Genomic DNA, 18986 nt, shown 5'->3' on the forward strand with positions numbered 1-18986 from the left:
CTCAGGGCAGTTTCCACAAAGTAATTCATCACTGTGATCCATTACTTAAATATCTTTGAACAACATTAATCACAAATGGGACTAATCCTGCATCCTTTGAATAGCCATAGGTGCCACTGGAGTCAGGGGGAGCTTTGGCTGCAGAGGGAGTACAGGCTAAAAGCCCATATCTAATTGCAAAGATGAGTAAATCACTAAAAAGCATTTGGGAGCCTTGGCTGTAAGTAACAGTCAGACAGGAAGCCTTTACCTTGAGAACCCTAATTATGGAAAGTAGCACTGAAAGGGGTGGCTTTCTTGTTACAAAGCATGGGAAGTCAACTCATCCAAGTTGTAGTGCAAGTGCTGCAATTCAGTATGTTTTGTGTGCGTCACTTAATAGCCATTAAACTGATTGTTCAATTAATCCAACCGTTTTAAATTCCAGAGTTTGCTTTAAAGAGTTTCTAATTCCTGCTGTTTTTGAATTGCAAGTCCATTCCATTTATTCCCAGAGGCCTTAGTCAAGTGCCCAGAGGCCTTAGTCAAGAATGTACATATGGGGCAGAGCTGGTTTCCTATCAAGGAGTTTACAATCCAGGGCCCTGACCCTGAAAAGGCTAGTAGTCCCATTGAAGTTAAATTCATGCATAATCCCTTGCAGAGTCAGGGTCTAAAGTGACTGATAGAGGGTGGGAGAAAGGAAGTATTCCCATTTTATACATAGAAACTGAGGTAAGAAGTAACTTGCCCACAGGGATTGTCACCAAGCCAGAAAGTGAACTAAAATATCCTGAGTTCTAATCCAGTGCCTTAGCCACAGGGTCCACCTTCCTCTCATTCAGTTCTATTTTATATCATCAACAGGGACATCTACTAGAAAGCATCATCGATAAGGTGATTGTCCCAATAAAAGGCAGCTCCCCTATTTACTGAATGAGCTGCTGAAACACTGTTGGGAAGGTTTGTGGGGGGGGTTAAAATGAGTACATTGATACAGCAGGCACTCACGCTGGCTACGTGTTTCCATTCCACCCCTTGGGTTTCTTTCATTTAACTTCTTGAAGACTTTCAGGATTGGGTCTGAAATTTTCCAGGTTTAGTCCCACCCAGAGATATGTTATAAATCAGATCAAAAATAGGTTTACAGTTTGAGATAGGGGGAAGCCGCCTATGCTTTTCCACTGAGAGATTCTTGCAACCTTTCTTGAAGTACTCTGTAGCCCAAACAGCTAAAGGTAGATAGCTCAAATGTAACAGAGAAACAAGCCACAGTGAGGAGAAGTGCTTTTGAATATCTTGGAGAAGAGTTAGGTTTAATTCAACTGAAGGTATGTCTACACTGCAAAAAGTGCGATCTTAACTCCATTTAGCTGATCCACATTAGTTAACTTGGGTTAGAACAGCAGCGAAGACACAGCAATTAATATCAACTCAGGTTAGCAGCTGAAGTAAAAGCCTATAGGGATCTTGGGGTTGAACTTGAGCTACTAACCCAAGTTACCATGTTTTCACTGTTATTATAACTCAAGTTAGCTAACCAAAAAGTGAAGAATGCTTCTGGGGGGGGGGGGGTATATGCAGAGTTATGAGTCTTTGGGAAAATAGGTCACATTCGATACATGTCTAATACAACCTTTTAGCCTTGTCAGGAGTGCAGACGAGAGAGGCTGTACACACCTGGCTAATTTAGCTGCAGCTTTAAAGACTCCTTCCAACAGCCACCACTCTCAGCCAGTCCCCATCTCTTGAAGAAAGGCACAAAGCCTTCATTGGGGGTTCACAGGTAGAAGCTTCAATCTCACCTTGTCATCTGCAAGTGCTTCATCCACATCCATCTTCCTCCTTTGTTCCAGTTAACAGGGCATCTACTAGGATCTGCAGCCCATTGTAACAAAAGCCAAAGGACTGCTTACATCAGCTTGCCATGAATAGAAGAGTCAGTAAACAAGTTCACCAATGCTAAGTTCCAACTACCCCAATCCATCAGTTGATATACCTTAAAACCCCTCACATACACCTCCCCAGCAGAGCCCAGCCTACTTCCTAGCTCACCCCAGTGCTTTGGGAGCAAAGCCAATTTGTAAGAACAGGTGCTATACATGAGCCCAGCTGGTCCATCTTCTACCACTCCTTGGGCTTACATTAACCCCTTCCTTACCCTCAGGAAGGATGGGGTTCCTACAGTCCCTAACAGACAGACTGGAATGTTAGGTCCAGGTGCAGAGTGAATAAACCAGGGCTCTACGGGAGTCCTTGCCTCATTCAGTGCATATTTATTTTGTAGGACAGATAGCAAAGGGTTCACTGCTGTGGCAGGGGAGGGGCTAGAGCGTTCCAATGGTGTTTATCCAAACTGTCTAAAGCATAGAATTGCTGATTCCTTTAAAACAAAAGCCTACCAACCCCACCTCCATAAAACTACACTAAGAACATTAGGACGGATAGCGAGCAACTCAAGACCAAGGAAATGACAAGGCCTTCAACAGATCTATGTACATTCATCATACTAAGCATTGACTTAAGCCTTAGCAGGATCAGGACCAAAGCAAGGCCTTCACGCTAGAGTGGTCCCCTGAGAATCCCTTTCAGCCTCAGTCACTCACCACAACACCTCTAGATCACCATCATCACCTTTTATTGGATTCTTCAAGCAGGCCACAGCCTGTGGTGTTAGTAGTATATATTTTCAATCCATAGCCAGCTTTCCCACTTGCTACTCGGAAAAGGAATCATACTACCAGTATCTAGTCCTGTCTATGCCAGGCTTCCTTCATGTCTGTTTGCATAATCCCAGATGCTGGAAGGGTGGGATCTTCCCTCTCAATTAGCCCTTCAGCTTTAGCTCTACTCAGTTAATTGAGACCAACTATCTGGCTTTGAATTAGGTCCTAATTACTATAGCCTGGTGAGTATTAGAGACAGGGTGCTGATTTTCCTCCTGATTTAGCACCCCTGTAGCAAGGACCCACTCCTGCAGCTGGTGCTACAGGGTCAGGAGCTCACGCAGAGCTAATTGCAAGACAAGGCAGAGCCTATGTTTGCATTAGATCTGAGCAAAAATTTGATGTTTTTGGTTTGGGGGCTAAACCAAAATGTCTGAAAAATAAAAAATGAGTTCTGTTCAAACCAAAAGTGGGGTTGGTTTTTGTTTTTTTTTTTCAGTTTTTCTCAGCAAAACAAAACTCATTTGGTTTTGGATCAAACAAAATATTTCATTTGACCCCCAAACAATTTTTTTTTCAGTTTTTTTGTTTAGTTTTGGGACATTTGGGGATTATTTTTTTTAACCTTTTAAAAAAATAGCTACATTTCAAAATGAAACACTTCTGAACTAAAAGTTGAAACAAAACATTTCAAAATGGCTGAGATGAATCATTTCAATTTTTTCAAAAAACAAAAATTCTTATATTTTTTTCAGCCTAAACTATTGACCGAATTTAATCTGAATTCGCGAGTCATGTCAGTGCCTGTCAAAATGAATATTCTGGCAAATGTACTGGTTCCTGAAAAAATGTCCTCAGCTGTATTTTGCATGTGCAACCTTCCCCTGGCCCATTGTTTGTGTGCATTGTGATTTGGGGCCTGATCCTGCACTGAGTGCTGGATGGGTGGACCCTTGTGTCCATGCACAGCCCCATGACTTCAATGGGGCACTGTGTACCTACAGAGTCTGTTCTTCCAGAACTCATTGCGATCAGGGCCAAAGCAATACAATACAACACCATTTGTTTCCCTTACAAACTTAAGTGAAATTCTCTAGCAGCTTGAAACATGGGCTACATATGCCAGACAAATACGGCCGTAAAAGTCAAGCACACAGTAGACCGTGCTAATATAACGTGTAACACAGACTAAGCAGAACAACATAGGCCTTAGCTACACAAGGAAAGTTTTTGAAAGTGTTCCTACTCTTGTTTGTGGGTGAACCAAAATTAACATTAGTGGGCAACTGCTCCAATATTTCCCTAGTATAGCCAAGGCCTCAGGGTAATGGAGAAAATGTGCAGATATTCAAAATTCATGTTAGATATCTGCATACTTAACTGGTTCATCTTCTGCATGGCCACTAAAGAAGGCTTTGCTGCTGGTTGATAAGAGAATGTGTAGTACACAGGTCCTAATCCTGCAGTGAGCTCCAGCTGGCGGGACCTTATTGCAAGACCAGGCCAAAATTAAAGAATAAAACAGATTAAAAAAGTGATCAGAGAACAACTGTCTAGAAATCTAGTGTGGAACACCGTGGCAATAGAATAGGGTAACCCCCAAAGGATGCAAAAATATGTCAAGCTGTTGCTCCTGTATTTAGGGTAGTAGAAAAATCCTGTCTCAGTGTATTATCTAATAGGCCTAAACTTGCAAAAGTGACTGATTTGGGGTGCTCAACCTGAGACACCTGAAGGGGCCCTAAACGCTGAATAGCTGCCCTCTGAAAATCAGCCCCCTTTCAAACATATCAAATTGGACAACCTGAAGTTGAAGTACCAAAATCGTTAGCCAGTTTTGCAAATGCAGGCCACAGTGTGCAATCATGTAATGAAATGATTCGTTACTGTATGCAGAGCTCTATTTTGGTGTTGAGTTATTACAGACAATATGAATTATTTGAAGAGCACAGTGAAACCTGCTTCACCAGCTAACCAGTCCCTCTGCCCTAACAGCCTGTAAGAGATTAATTGCATCCTGCCACGTAGCCAATTATATGGCCAAAATAACTGCAATGGCTGTTTTTCCACTGTTAGACCTACGTGGAGAATGTAGTTGGGTCTACAGAACTCCATTCACCATGGTGTACTTCTGGACAGTGCAAAGTGGGTATATCTGACCACACCAGTATGGGTCTTCTCTTTAACATATTTTATTTTCCTATGCGTGCTTGTCATGTGCTTCAGCACCCTTTCCCCTCCCAAGGTGTCACTCTGTTAATAAATTGTAATATGTCTGACATATGTCATAGCAGAGGTGTGTACACAATCTGTCTGTTAAGCATAAGGTGGTATAAGCGTAATCCTGTCTGCCTGCAGATCTGGGAAAACAGAGCAAGCTGCTGACTGAGAAAGCTGGGAGTTGAACTGCTGACCCACAGAGAGCTGTCCTGCTGGTGTAAGTCGGCGTAGCTCCACTGAAGTGGCTAAAAAGCTGGCCAGCTGTTTGTGAGTTTGTGAAGAAGTCTGGCTGTCCAAACAGCAACTGGCACAGAGAGGAGATCGTCAGAAAGGATGTTTGTAACAGGGCAGGCTGTTACCATGACCTTGGGTCAGACTGTGCTCTTATGTCTGCTATACAGCCGAGTGGCTAACACTTGAAATCCAGGGAGTTACTCTGGGTTGCTGATGGTGTAACTGAGAGCAGAATCTGGTCCTGTGGCTCTGAACTGCATGTGAGGGCCAGATTCTCAGCTTCAGTCAATCAGCATCACTCCTATGAACTCCACCGAAGAAGAAGAAAGGGACTAGGTCTTTTGGAAATCAGGCACTCAGCATGAACAGTGTGTGAATAGCAGGGGATAGTGGGCTGAAGGAAGTCTGTTGGAGGGCTGGGGAAAATCAGAGTTCAGGGATATGGTTTGGGTGACTATATTTTAAAACAAAAAACCCCATTGCCATTCCCTCCTAAATTCTGCCCACTGGCATATTTTTCACCCTGTTCCCTCATACTCCCTCATACTCCGCTCTTCATCTCACCTTACCTCAAGTCAAGTCCTGCCTTCTTCCTTGCTTCTCCGCTCCAGTCTTCTGCCTCTGGAAGGTCAGCCCTAGCAGGCTGCATTACTGTTTCCACAATGACTCAATAAGTCTAGTATGATGAATATTACAGGCCCCAGTTTAGGGATAAGGAATCTGCCACCAAGGGAGGGACTTGGTGATGTTCTAACTCGGGGGATTTCAGTCTGGTATGATATGTGTAGATAAAGCTTGCTCCTACTCAGATTGAGATCAAAGGGAGCTGTGGCATTAGCACCTGTGAAAATCAGGCCGCTTTTATTCAGGAGCCAGTTAAAATTTGTTCACAGAAATATTTCAGTGACCAAAAAATGGGTCTTCTGATTAAACTGAATTTTTGTCTTAGAAATGCCTTATTTTGGTGGAAAGTTTCTGGGCTTCTGATGAAAAATGGGAAACTGAAAATGTTTATTATATATATATATATATATATATATATATATATATATATATATATATACACACACACACACACACACACACACACACACACACACACACGCTTTTTACCAAAAGCAGTTTGCAAAAAGCAAAACATTTTCCATTTCTAGTTTAAGATTTTTGTCAAAATCTTTCAAAATTTCCCAGGAACATTTTTGTTTTCCCCAAAATATTTCCTGTGAAAATTATTGGTATTTTTCAACCAGCTCTGCTGCATGCAGATTTAGGTGCTTATCTTTAGCCACCGAAATGCAAAGTAAAGAAGAAAGTAAAGCACAAAGAAGTACAATGCACATTGTTTTGCTGTAGGTTTCAGAGTAGCAGCCGTGTTAGTTTGTAACCCAGAAACCTATCATTGCAACAAAGCCCGTTGCCAACTGTGTCCACGTATCTATTCAAGGGACACCATCATAGGGCCTAATCACATCAGCCACACTATCAGAGGCTCGTTCACCTGCGCATCTACCAATGTGATATATGCCATCATGTGCCAGCAACGCCCCTCTGCCATGTACATTGGTCAAACTAGACAGTCTCTACGTAAAAGAATAGACACAAATCAGATGTCAAGAATTATCACATTCAAAAACCAGTCAGAGAACACTTCAATCTCTCTGGGCACTCGATTACAGATCTAAGAGTGGCTATTCTTCAACAAAAAATCTTCAAAAACAGACTCCAACGAGAGACTGCTGAATTGGAATTAATTTGCAAACTGGATACAATTAACTTAGGCTTGAATAGAGACTGGAGTGGATGGGTCTTTACACAAAATAAAACTATTCCCCCCCGCACCCTCGCCAACCGTTCCTCAGATGTTCTTGTCAACTGCTGGAAATGGCCCAACTTGATTATCACTACAAAAGGTTTTCTTCCTCCACCCCCCCTCTCCCCGCTGGTAAAAGCTCATCTTAAGTCATCACTCTCCTTACAGTTTTCAGAGTAGCAGCCGTGTTAGTCTGTATTCGCAAAAAGAAAAGGAGTACTTGTGGCACCTTAGAGACTAACAAATTTATTAGAGCATAAGCTTTCGTGAGCTACAGTGAGCTGTAGCTCACGAAAGCTTATGCTCTAATAAATTTGTTAGTCTCTAAGGTGCCACAAGTACTCCTTTTCTTTCTCCTTACAGTGTGCAAGATAACACCCATTGTTTCATGTTCTCTGTGTATATAAATCTCCCCACTGTATTTTCCACTGAATGCATCCGATGAAGTGAGCTGTAGCTCACAAAAGCTTATGCTCAAATAAATTTGTTAGTCTCTAAGGTGCCACAAGTACTCCTTTTCTTTTTGTTTTGATGTAGTAGCCTTAATTTTGTAAAAAAAAAAATAATAATAATGTTTCTTTGCTTGCTCTCGAATTCACAAAAAGCATCTGTCATTTGCAAAGTCTTAGGTCCTAGTATTGCTGAAATGTGACCTAGTGCGGATCTCTTACATCAGTGCAAAATACCATTGAATTCAGTTTAACTCCATACAGTCATAAAGATTCACACCAATACATCTATTTGCAGGATTGGAAGTAGTGAAGTTTTGCTCTATAGATGTGCTTGGTGAGAGGTGAACTCAACACAGTCCAGGGATAGTACTGGTATAATTTTGAGATCCTTCATTCCAAAGATTAACTGAAAGCTATAAACCCAAAGTTTAGCTCTCCACTGAATTCATATTATTTCCCCAACTGGTAAGCCGCAATAACAACAGGACTTTTTATAAAGGGACAAATCATCTATGAGAGGCATAAAATATCTCTCCCTTGCCACATTCCCTCACATACACATCATCACCTCCAAATCTACCAACCTGCTACATTTTGGATGTGTGGGTTCCTGCTCATTTTAGCCACTCTTGGTTGGGCCCAACTGTAAGATTCAAGGAAGGAAGAAAGCAGGTGATGAACTTGTAGTTAAGACCTTGGACTAGGACTCAGGAGATTTGGGTTCTATTCCTGGCTCTGATACTAATGTCCTGTGCGAACTTGAACAAGTCCCTTCCCATAGCTGTGCCTCAGTTTCCCCACCTGTCAAATAGGGATGATGTGAGGATGAATTCATTAATGTTTTGAGGTGGTAGATATTATGGTAATGGGTGGAGCCATGTTCAGACCTAGATGAGACTTCACAGAGGATTGTAGTAACCACTGGCCACAGAGCAGAAGTGTAATATTTTTGATCATTCATTCATAAAACCACCATTTAATGAAAGATCTTCAAACAAGGACCAGGCCACAGGCTAATTCATAGCTGTTTATTGTAAATTATTCAAGAGTTTACATGTCATTAATGGCAAATTAACACTGTTAAACACCTGCTGGATGAAGTACAGGATAAGGACAATTATTTTATATTGGCATCATTTAAAAAACTAAAGAAAACCCAAACAAACCCAAAAGAACTGAGTTTGGTTTGAAAATTATACATCTTTCCTGAAAATAACTGGGCCTGATTCTCATTTATACTAAGACCATCCCTCCCTCCTCCCTTTGCCGTGTAAATGGGCGTGAAAGTGGGCACATGCACACTGCCAGGAAAGGGCAAATGGAATCTTAGGCCTGGGCTACACTAGAAAATTAGACTGGTTTAACTATGTTGGTCAAGGGTGTGAAAAATCCACACACCCCAGAGCATAGTTAAGCTGACCTAAGCCCCTGTGTGGACAACGCTAGGTTGATAGAAGAATTCTTCCGTCGAGCTAGTTACTGCCTCTCGGTGAGTGGAGTACCTAACCCCTCCCATCAGCATAGGCCGTGTCTACACTGAAGCGGTGCAGCTGTAGCATTTTAAGTGTAGACAAACCCTGTAAATGAGAATCAGGCCCTCTGTCTTCAAAAGTGCTCCAGTGCAGACAATATAAAGCCTTTCTCCTGCACTGGCTACCATCTAATACAAAGGACTGTAGGTCCCATTAAATTGGACGTGCTGCTTTTACAAGGCAACTGTTAAATCCAGAAGCTACATAACTTTTTAAATATATATTTTGCTCTGAAACCAATAGAGGCTGCATGCAGTTGTAACATTAGGAAAAACTGTGATCTAGATAAAGGCCAGGTTTTAAAGACCTGATAGTGAAAGCTGGGGAAAAAATGAAGTCACCTATTGTGCAGAAGTAGCTAAGATATGCATGCAGCAGTGGCTGTGACCTGTTAGAATATAAACTAGGTCTCCAAACGTTTAAATCAAAGCTTTTTTGGTTTAAGACATAGTTGAGCAGTATATCATTACGAGTTACAATGTTTATGTGACAATGAATGAATCAGCTCAGCATGGCATCAGTTTGTATTTTGGCTTGTATAGTGTGTAGCTTTTAACACAAAAGCCTGCTTAGCAATAAATGAATTTCATATAAACAAAGACAGAGGAGCAAGGGTCTTGCAAACAGGATAAACAAAAAGAAGGAAACAGATTTTCAGACAAACATCTTTTTTAAAACTGATTTTTCCCCAGTACAGGGGATTTTTTAAACATTCTTTTCTGTTTGTATTAGCAACAGCATATCAGGCCCTATCCGCAACCCCCCTAACTTCCCCCCCCACAAAAAAAATGGTCTCAAAGCATGTTTGGTCGACAAGTAAAAACAAAACAAACGTTCACCTGGACCGCACTTTGAAAGGATAGTTAACTCCTCCATCTTGCCAGGGTTTACACGAACAAGCATATTACAGTGTACACTGGACTTAAACTAGAATGACTAAAATCAAAGATCTAGGATGTTGAACACTAATATTAAATAATATCCAATATTTTTACACTTCATAGTCTGGGATTTGGACATGAAACAGCTAACAGGAAAAAAATTGGGACGAAATTCACCCCTGACATAAAGCCACTAAAGTAAACGGAGTTATCCCAGGGATTAATTTAGCCCATTTTATCTGAAAAAACTATTTTTCCCAAAGAAAAAATGCACGCACACACACGTACAGACAAACACGACAGCATTGATTTACACAGAAATGTTACATTTTCAAGCACTGCCATCACCAGTCCTCTCTCTGCGGGCTAAGATCATCTCCTTGGGAGCCTGTTTTCGGTCAGTAACCAACCCCAACCAAAACATGAAGTCAATGAACCATGTGGTTGGGTTGAATTTCAAGCCAAGTTCACTGGCTGAATAATCAAATGGAAAGGTGTGATGGTAATTGTGGAAGCCTTCACCTGGAAAAACAAAAAGAGAGATTTTAAGTGCAGTGGACAAAGTACATCTTGTGATTAGATAGATTAGGTAGATAGAAGATACCTGATCCTGTAAGATGTTCTACCCTAGTGTAACCCCACCAGGTGCATCATTGATTTAAAATGCAGAGAGAAAAAGTTGCAGGATCATAGCCTCATCTATCTATCTATGGCTTCCCTTTTTGAAAAAGTTGCACCAGTTTCACAAATATTGGTTTTTACATTGTTTTTTAGTTAAACTGGGCAAACTGTGGTGTGGATACTCATCTCAATTTACAGTTGGTTTACATCAGGGATGGGCAAACTTTTTGGCCCGAGGACCACATCGGGGTGTGAAACTGTGTGGAGGGCCAGATAGGGAATGCTGTGCCCCCAAACAGCCTGGCCCCTGCCCCCTATCCACCCCCTCCCACTTCCCGCCCTCCTCAGAACGCCCGACCCATCCAACCCCCCTTGCTCCTTGTCCCCTGACCGCTCCCTCCCAGGACCCCCCGCCCCAAACCACCCCCCCTGGATCCCACCCGCTATCCAACCCTCCCTGCTCCCTGTCCCCTGACTGCCCCCCCGACCCCTATCCACCCCTCATCCACCGACAGGCCCCCCGGGACTCCCACACTCTATCCAACTGCCCCTGTTCCCCGACCACCCCGCCCCAGAACCTCTGCCCCATCCAACCATTCCCTGTCCCTTGACTGCCCCCCAGGAACTCCCTACCCAATCCCTGCCCCGGCCCGAGAATACCGCCACCGCCACCGCCGCCCCTTACCATGCCACTCAGAGCGGCAGGAGCTTGCAGTGCTGGTGCCCACGCGGCAGCGTGGCTGCTGGGGAGGGGGAACAGCAGAGGAGGGGCCAGGGGCTAGCCTCCCCGGCCAGGAGCTCAGGGGCCAGGCTGAATATGACCCATGGACCATAGTTTGCCCACCTCTGGTTTACATTGATGTAGCTTAATTCAGTTCACAGGAAGCTTTATCTATACAAGGTTTCTGTAGCAAACTTAGTCATCACATCAATAAAGTGCATTGTGGTTTTGTTTCCCCCATTGAGAGGGGGCAGCAAAGACATTTGACAAACAATCCCCTATTGCTAAACCACATGATGGACAAGAAGGGACTGGGGTGCTTACTTCACACAAGGTCTAAGTAGAGAGGAAGAGGCAATTAACCCTGAGATAGGCTGCACAGGGAGGCTGGAGGAGAAGATTCAGGGCTGGAGGAGAAGAGTCAGGGCTGAATGTTTTTAATGAAGTAAATACTAATGGAAACTGCGTGATCATGGGAGACTTTAACTTCCCAGATATAGACTGGAGGACCAGTGCTAGTAATAATAATAGGGCTCAGATTTTCCTAGATGAGATAACTGATGGATTCCTTCATCAAGTAGTTGCTGAACCGAGGGGATGCCATTTTAGATTTGGTTTTGGTGAGTAGTGAGGATCTTATAGAAGAAATGGTTGTAGGGGACAACCTTGGTTCAAGTGATCATGAGCTAATTCAGTTCAAACTAAATGGAAGGATTAACAAAAATAGATCTTCAACTAGGGTTTTTGATTTCAAAAGGGCTGACTTTCAAAAATTAAGGAAATTAGTTAGGGAAGTGGGTTGGACTGAAGAACTTATGGATCTAAAGGCAGAGGAGGCCTGGGATTACTTTAAATCAAAGCTGCAGAAGCTATTGGAAGCCTGCATCTCAAGAAAGGGGAAAAAATTCATAGGCAGGAGTTGTAGACCAAGCTGGATGAGCAAGCATCTCAGAGAGGTGATTAAGAAAAAGCAGAAAGCATACTGGGAGTGGAAGATGGGAGGGATCAGCAAGGAAAGCTACCTTATTGAGGTCAGAACATGTAGGGATAAAGTGAGACAGGCTAAAAGTCAAGTAGAGATAGACCTTGCAAAGGGAATTAAAACCAATAGTAAAAGGTTCTATAGCCATATAAATAAGAAGAAAACAAAGAGAGAAGAAGTGGGGCCGCTAAACACTGAGAATGGAGTGGAGGTCAAGGATAATCTAGGCATGGCCCAATATCTAAACAAATACTTTGCCTCAGTCTTTAATAAGGCTAAAGAGGATCTTAGGGATAATGGTAGCATGACAAATGGGAATGAGGATATGGAGGTAGATATTACCATAGCTGAGGTAGAAGCCAAACTCTAACAGCTTAACGGGACTATATCAGGGGACTCAGATAATCTTCACCCAAGAATATTAAAGGAACTGGCGCATGAAATTGCAAGCCCATTAGCAAGAATTTTTAATGAATCTGTAAACTCAGGGGTTGTACCATATGATTGGAGAATTGCTAACATAGTTCCTATTTTTAAGAAAGGGAAAAAAAGTGACCCGGGTAACTATAGGCCTGTTAGTTTGACATCTGTAGTATGCAAGGTCTTGGAAAAAATTTTGAAGGAGAAAGTAGTTAAGGACATTGAAGTCCATGGTAAATGGGACAAAATACAACATGGCTTTACAAAAGGTAGATCGTGCCAAACCAACCTGATCTCCTTCTTTGAGAAAATAACAGATTTTTTAGACAAAGGAAACGCAGTGGATCAAATTTACCTAGATTTCAGTGAGGCGTCTGATACCGTGCCACATGGGGAATTATTAGTTAAATTGGAAAAGATGGGGATCAATATGAAAACTGAAATGTGGATAAGGAAATGGTTAACAGGGAAACTACAGCGGGTCCTACTGAAAAGGTGAACTGTCAGGCTAGAGGGAGGTTACCAGTGGAGTTCCTCAGGGATCGGTTTTGGGACCAATCTTTTTATTACTGATCTCGGCACAAAAAGTGGGAGTGTGCTAATAAAGTTTGCAGATGATACAAAGCTGGGAGGTATTGCCAATTTAGAGAGAGACTGGGATATCATACAGGAAGATTTGGATGACTTTGTAAACTGGAGTAATAGTAATAAGATAAAATTTAATAGTGAGAAGTGTAAGGTCATGCATTTAGGGATTAATAACAAGAATTTTAGTTATAAGCTGGGGATGCATTAATTATAAGTAAAGGAGGAGGAGAAGGACCTTGGAGTATTGGTTGATCATAGGATTACTATGAGCCACCAACATGATATGGCCGTGAAAAAAGCTAATGTGGTCCTGGGATGCTTCAGGCGAGGTATTTCCAGTAGAGATAAGGAGGTGTTAGTACCGTTATACAAGGCACTGTTGAGACCTCATCTGGAATACTGTGTACAGTTCTGGTCTCCCATGTTTAAGAAGGATGAATTCAAACTGGAACAGGTACAGAAAAGGGCTACTAGGATGATCCGAGGGATAGAAAACCGGTCTTATGAAAGGAGACTCAAGGAGCTTGGCTTGTTTAGCCTAACCAAAGGAAGGTTGAGGGGAGATATGATTGCTCTCTATAAATCTATCACAGGGATAAATACAGGAGAGGGAGAGGAATTATTTAAGCTCAATACCAATGTGGACACAAGAACAAATGGATATAAACTGGTCATTGGGAACTTTAGACTTGAAATTAGACAAAGGTTTCTAACCATCAGAAGAGTGAACTTTTGGAATAGCCTTCCAAGGGAAGCAGCGGGGGCAAAAGATCTATCTGGCTTTAAGATTAAACTCGATAAGTTTATAGAGGAGAAGGTATGATGCGATAACATGATTTTGGCAATTAATTAATCTTTAAATATTCATGGTAAATAGGCCCAATGGTCTGTGATGGGATGTTAGATGGGGTGGGATCTGAGTTACTACAGAGAATTCTTTCCTGGGTATCTGGCTGGTGAATCTTGCCAATATGCTCAGGGTTTAGCTGATAGCCATATTTGGGGTCGGGAAGGAATTTTCCTCCAGGGCAGATTGGAAGAGGCCCTGGAGGTTTTTCGCCTTCCTCTGTAGCATGGGGCACAGGTCACTTGCTGAAGGATTTTCTGCTCCTTGAAGTCTTTAAACTACGATTTGAGGACTTCAATAGCTCAGGCATAGGTGAGAGGTTTTTTGCAGGAGTGTGTGGGTGAGATTCTGTGGCCTGCATTGTGCAGGAGGTCAGACTAGATGATCCTAATGGTCCCTTCTGACCTTAATATCTATGAATCTATGAAACTTTTAGTTGATGATGAAGCCCAGTTGAGCAAGAGGCAGGCTAAACTGCTATAAATCCAGAAATTAGAGAATAAGAAGGGGGCTGTAGTAACTTTCTGGGCTTAGAGAGGGAAAGGAACAAATGGGAGGGAGGGGGATTAGAAGCCCTGGGATCTTAGCTCTGAGGGAAGGGAGTACCCACATGAAGGTGGAGAAGGAGCCAGAAAGAGATGAAGTAGGAAGCAGCTAAGGGAAACAGCAGCAAGGTCTGGGACAATGCAGATCTTGCCCACTGGTTGTAGAAGTCCCTGGGCTGGAACCCGGAGTAGGGGGCAGGCCTAGGTTCCCCTACCAGCCACTGGGGAAGTGGCACAGACTGGGCAGTGGAGCAGAAGACTGCTTGAGACAGTTTGTCCAGTAGGACTTTGAGACCCTGGAAGGGAAAGACTAAAGTGACCTGGCCAGAGGACCAAGCCATGAAGAGAGAGCATCCTGAGGGATGGAGGGGCAGTAACCTGACTCCAGAGAGAGAGAGAATGAGACAATGGGGTGAGAAACTGAAGGAGGGGGGCATCAGATTGGTCATGAGCAAATCCCCAGCTGTGGCCACAGGGAGGTGTCCCCGTGACAGGAGTGATCCAACATGATTTTACAAGGACACCCCTGGATGAGAACTATGGAAGAAGTTCCCTTTCGGCCCTATCACAAAATTGGCCTATTCCAAGGCTGTCACAAATGAACCAGAAGGCCCCACTGTTGAAAACAGCTTGGCTGCTAGTGTAGGCAAAACAAATCTCTTTTCAGCTCAACTGAGACTTGAGGCTCAACCATGCCTCTATCGCAGGGCAGCGCAAGGTTTTTTGTCTCACACACGCTATAAGCTAAACTGGTTTCAGTATTGGTTCCAGTCTCCCATTCCTGACAACCTTTGGCAGCATCCAGCCCAACTATTAGACAGGACATGCTGCCATCAGCCAGAGCCCCACACATGTATCTGAAGCAGAGCATTGAGGGTTGGACTAGGTGACCTCCTGAGGTCTCTTCCAACCCTAATCTATCATTCTGTGAGCCCAAAAGAATAAGTTTAGCATTCTGAGAGCAATAGCTCAGGTTCCCCATCAAAAGCTCGCTGCTGAATGGATGTTTCAGTTAAGGTAACAGAGAGAAGCGTAGCAGTTCTTTCCTAACAGGGCTTGAGTCATACGCTGGTAGAACTCTTAAGACAGTTATAAGAGAGAGAGTTAAAAACTATGCAGCAGCAGGGAGCCGAGAAAACCTGCAGTGGGAGAGAGTGGAGGAGTCAGGCGAAGGTGAGAGCAGAGATAAGCTCCCTGACTTCCTTTCTATTACAGAAAACACTGAACATCCCCTGTGGCAGCTAATAACCCTTCCTATTCATTTCATTGTTCAAGCGGAATGTGCCCACGCCCTGACATTTGCATTCAAGGGTGTCTGACATTCATGCAGTATTTACGTGTGGCAACGGCGTGATTGACTGTCAAAATAGCCACTATACTAGTCTATTCAAATAATAAGGGAAGAGGGTAATCATATGGCATGAGGCTTCAATTAATGCTGGGTTAGCCCCGGGAAGTGGGAAATATCTGTTTTTATTGGTTAGAGTAGCAGGCCAGAGCTTTGGTTTTGGGACACAGATGTGTGCCATCCAGTAGGCAAAATTATTGTGATTAAAAGGGGAGGAGGAGGAGATAGACTATCACAAACTCAGAAGCACGGATAGTGGGAAGAGCAGAAGTCAGGTTCAGTTATGTATGATGAATACAGAAGCTAAGATGGTCCGAAGTAGGTACCTCATAGGAGCCTAAATCCATACTTAGCATCTAAGGGTGGAATTTGTAACAACGTCCCATCCCGTAGCAACCTCTACATCACCACCTATTACTGTTCTAATTGGGAAGAACTGTCCAAGGAAACGGAAAAAAGAAACCCGATTTCAGACATTTAATGCCTACACACTGTACAAGACCCCTACCGAGGCAGGGACCAGAAGCAGGCAATACAAACTAAAGCTGATGATGAACAATGCAAGATTTTCAGCTAACAAACAATAAACAATATACATCCTCATCAGTGACAAAGCACCCAATATAGCCTGCATCCCCAAGACCTGACTGGATTCAGCAAGCCCTGTGCTCGTGCACCTCATTCCCTCAGGATACCCGGTACATCACAGACCTAAACAGAACAAGAAGGCAGACGGCCCTGCATTCATCTTCTTAGTAAACATCCAACGCAAGAGATGTGCCTCACGTAAGACAACTTCATTTGAACTGATGCATCTGGCAGTCAAAACCAGACCCAAAGCTAACACAGGTTTTATGCTCATTTACAAACCAACACAGATTAAATGATTCACAAAGGAGCTCACCGAACCCTTGTCAGTGATGGTGGTGAAATGCTGCTGACTTGTCATCCTGGGAGATTTCAACACACACATTCAACTAGGCCACAGATGCCAAAGCCCCCTAACTCATCTCCTCACTTGCCACCCTAGGACTTAAACTGGTCACCTCTGATCCAACCCATGCACTCGTCACACCTTGGACCTATTTTTTGGCCTAGATGTCAAAATGGAGAACATCACAGCCCAGCCACTGTCTTAGACAGATGATCACCTCATGAAGGCAGTGGTCAAAGACCTTCCAGCACCCAGGCAACAAGAAGGTCCAGTGATCCTGATTCAACCACGAAGACTCATGGACTCGAACCAGTTCCAAAGCCTGACAAAGGACAATAGCACTCCATCCACAGGACGAGGGGTTGAGAACCTAGTTACCTTTCTACAGTCAGCCACTGACACACTGGCCCCCACACAGCCCCTTCCTCCACATTGCTCACACAGATCTCCGTGGCTACTGATGCTTTGTGCTGGGTGAAGAGAGAGGGATGGAAATTTGAGCACTGATAGAAGAAAACAAAGGCTGATTTAGAGAGGATGAAACAAATTCCTCAAAGCCTAGGCTGAGGTTATATTACAAGCCAAGAGAACCTTTCTATCAGCCTCCACTGTGGCTGCCAAATCCCTCTCCAAGCAGTTATCCAGGATGGTAAACAGCTTCATTAATCCTGAATGAGGACAACCTGCTGTGGAGTGGAGCACCAAGTGCTGTGAAGATCTATCGTCCTACTTCACTGAAAACATCACGCAGCATTAGGAAACCTGCTCAAACAGCTGGGATCCACTCCATCTCCACCCACCAACCAAACAGCCCACCTGCATTCCCAGAGTTCATTCATCAAGCAGTTCTTAACACTTAAAGGAGTCTCAGCCCAAGAGCTGTGAATCCAACCCATGCCCTTCCTGACTTGTGAAAGAGTCTTGAACAACTGGTGCCACTCCTGACTGAAATGATCAAAGCCTCATTCACAGAAGGAAACTTCCCTTCCTCCTTCAAACACACACTAGCCTGACCAATGCTGAAGTAACCCACCTTGAATGCTTCGGTCCTAGCCAACTACCATCCACTGTCAGACTTCTCATTCCAAGCTCATAGACAAGCTAGCAAAAGGTGAACTATAAGCTCATGTAACTGAAGCCAACATGACCCGGACCATCTCATTCTGGATTCAGGCCAGGACAAAACCAAAACTGCCCTAGTGGCACTGTTGGACGATCTCCTTCTGCCAGTGGATAGAGGAGAGACATCCATTCTCCTCCTTCTGGATCTCTTGGCAGCATTCCACAATGTTGACTGAGTTTCTGTTGTCTCACCTGAGAGAGATGGCAGGGATCCAGGGTAACATGCTAAAATGTCTTAAGCCCTTCCTGGAGGGGTGCATCCAACAAGTTGTGCAGGGAAACTGCACCTCTACTACCAGACTTCTCACGTGTGGAGTTCCACAAGGACCAGTTCTCTCTTCAGTCCTTTTCAACATCTACATGCAATCATATTCACACATGACCATAGCACTATCACCAAGAGGGCCAAGTGCTTGGATAAGATCAGCTCATGGGTGAAGAACAGCTAGCTGAAGCTGACCCCGACCCCGAGCAAGACAGAGGTGATGTTGGTGGGCAGAGGAAAGTATCTTGAAGAGCTTGCAGCTATGGTGCAGTCTTCATTGGTTGAAGATACACTCCCACAATTGGTCAGCTAGGTCCATAGTCTAGGAATACTCTTGGGTTCCTTGGAGACACTGAACTCTCTCCTAGCAGCATCCATAAGTAACTCTTTTTACCATCTCTCCTTGGCTAGGAAATTCTGTCCCATGTTAGCAGATGAAGACCTGCCCTCAGTTATTTATGCCTTCATCCTCTCTCGGTTGGATTACAGCAATGCAATATACCTGGGCATGAAGCCTTCAGCACTTAGGAAACTCCAGCTATTTCAGAACACTGTAGCACATCTCAGCAACACGGACTACAAAACCAAGAATATATCAAACCTGTCCTCCTCTCTCTATGCTGTCTTCCCAGAGATTTGAAAATTAATTCAAGGTCTCAGGCCCAGGGTATCTAAAGTTCTGGGATGAAGACTGTGGTCAACAAATACGCTCGTCTGGCACCACGGAACTCTCAACAATAAGGTTAAAGCTCATTGGTGCAGGAGACACAACTTTCTCTAGGGGCCAGTCCAAGATAGTGGAATGAACTCCCGCAAGGA

General features: G+C 43.6%; 1 protein-coding gene across 1 annotated transcript in view; it reads right to left on the minus strand.

Annotated features, from left to right (window-relative positions):
* Positions 1–8375: 8375 nt before the first annotated feature.
* SCD5 (stearoyl-CoA desaturase 5) overlaps positions 8376–18986 on the minus strand; it is a 77992-nt gene continuing 67381 nt past the window's right edge. Inside the window, exon 5 of the mRNA XM_038399496.2 lies at positions 8376–10296. Coding sequence (XP_038255424.1) covers positions 10106–10296 — 191 coding nt within the window. The 3' untranslated portion in view covers positions 8376–10105. The remainder of the gene's footprint in view (positions 10297–18986) is intronic.

Source organism: Dermochelys coriacea, chromosome 4 (assembly GCF_009764565.3).
Source record: "Dermochelys coriacea isolate rDerCor1 chromosome 4, rDerCor1.pri.v4, whole genome shotgun sequence".
NCBI classification, from domain to species: Eukaryota; Metazoa; Chordata; order Testudines; family Dermochelyidae; genus Dermochelys; species Dermochelys coriacea.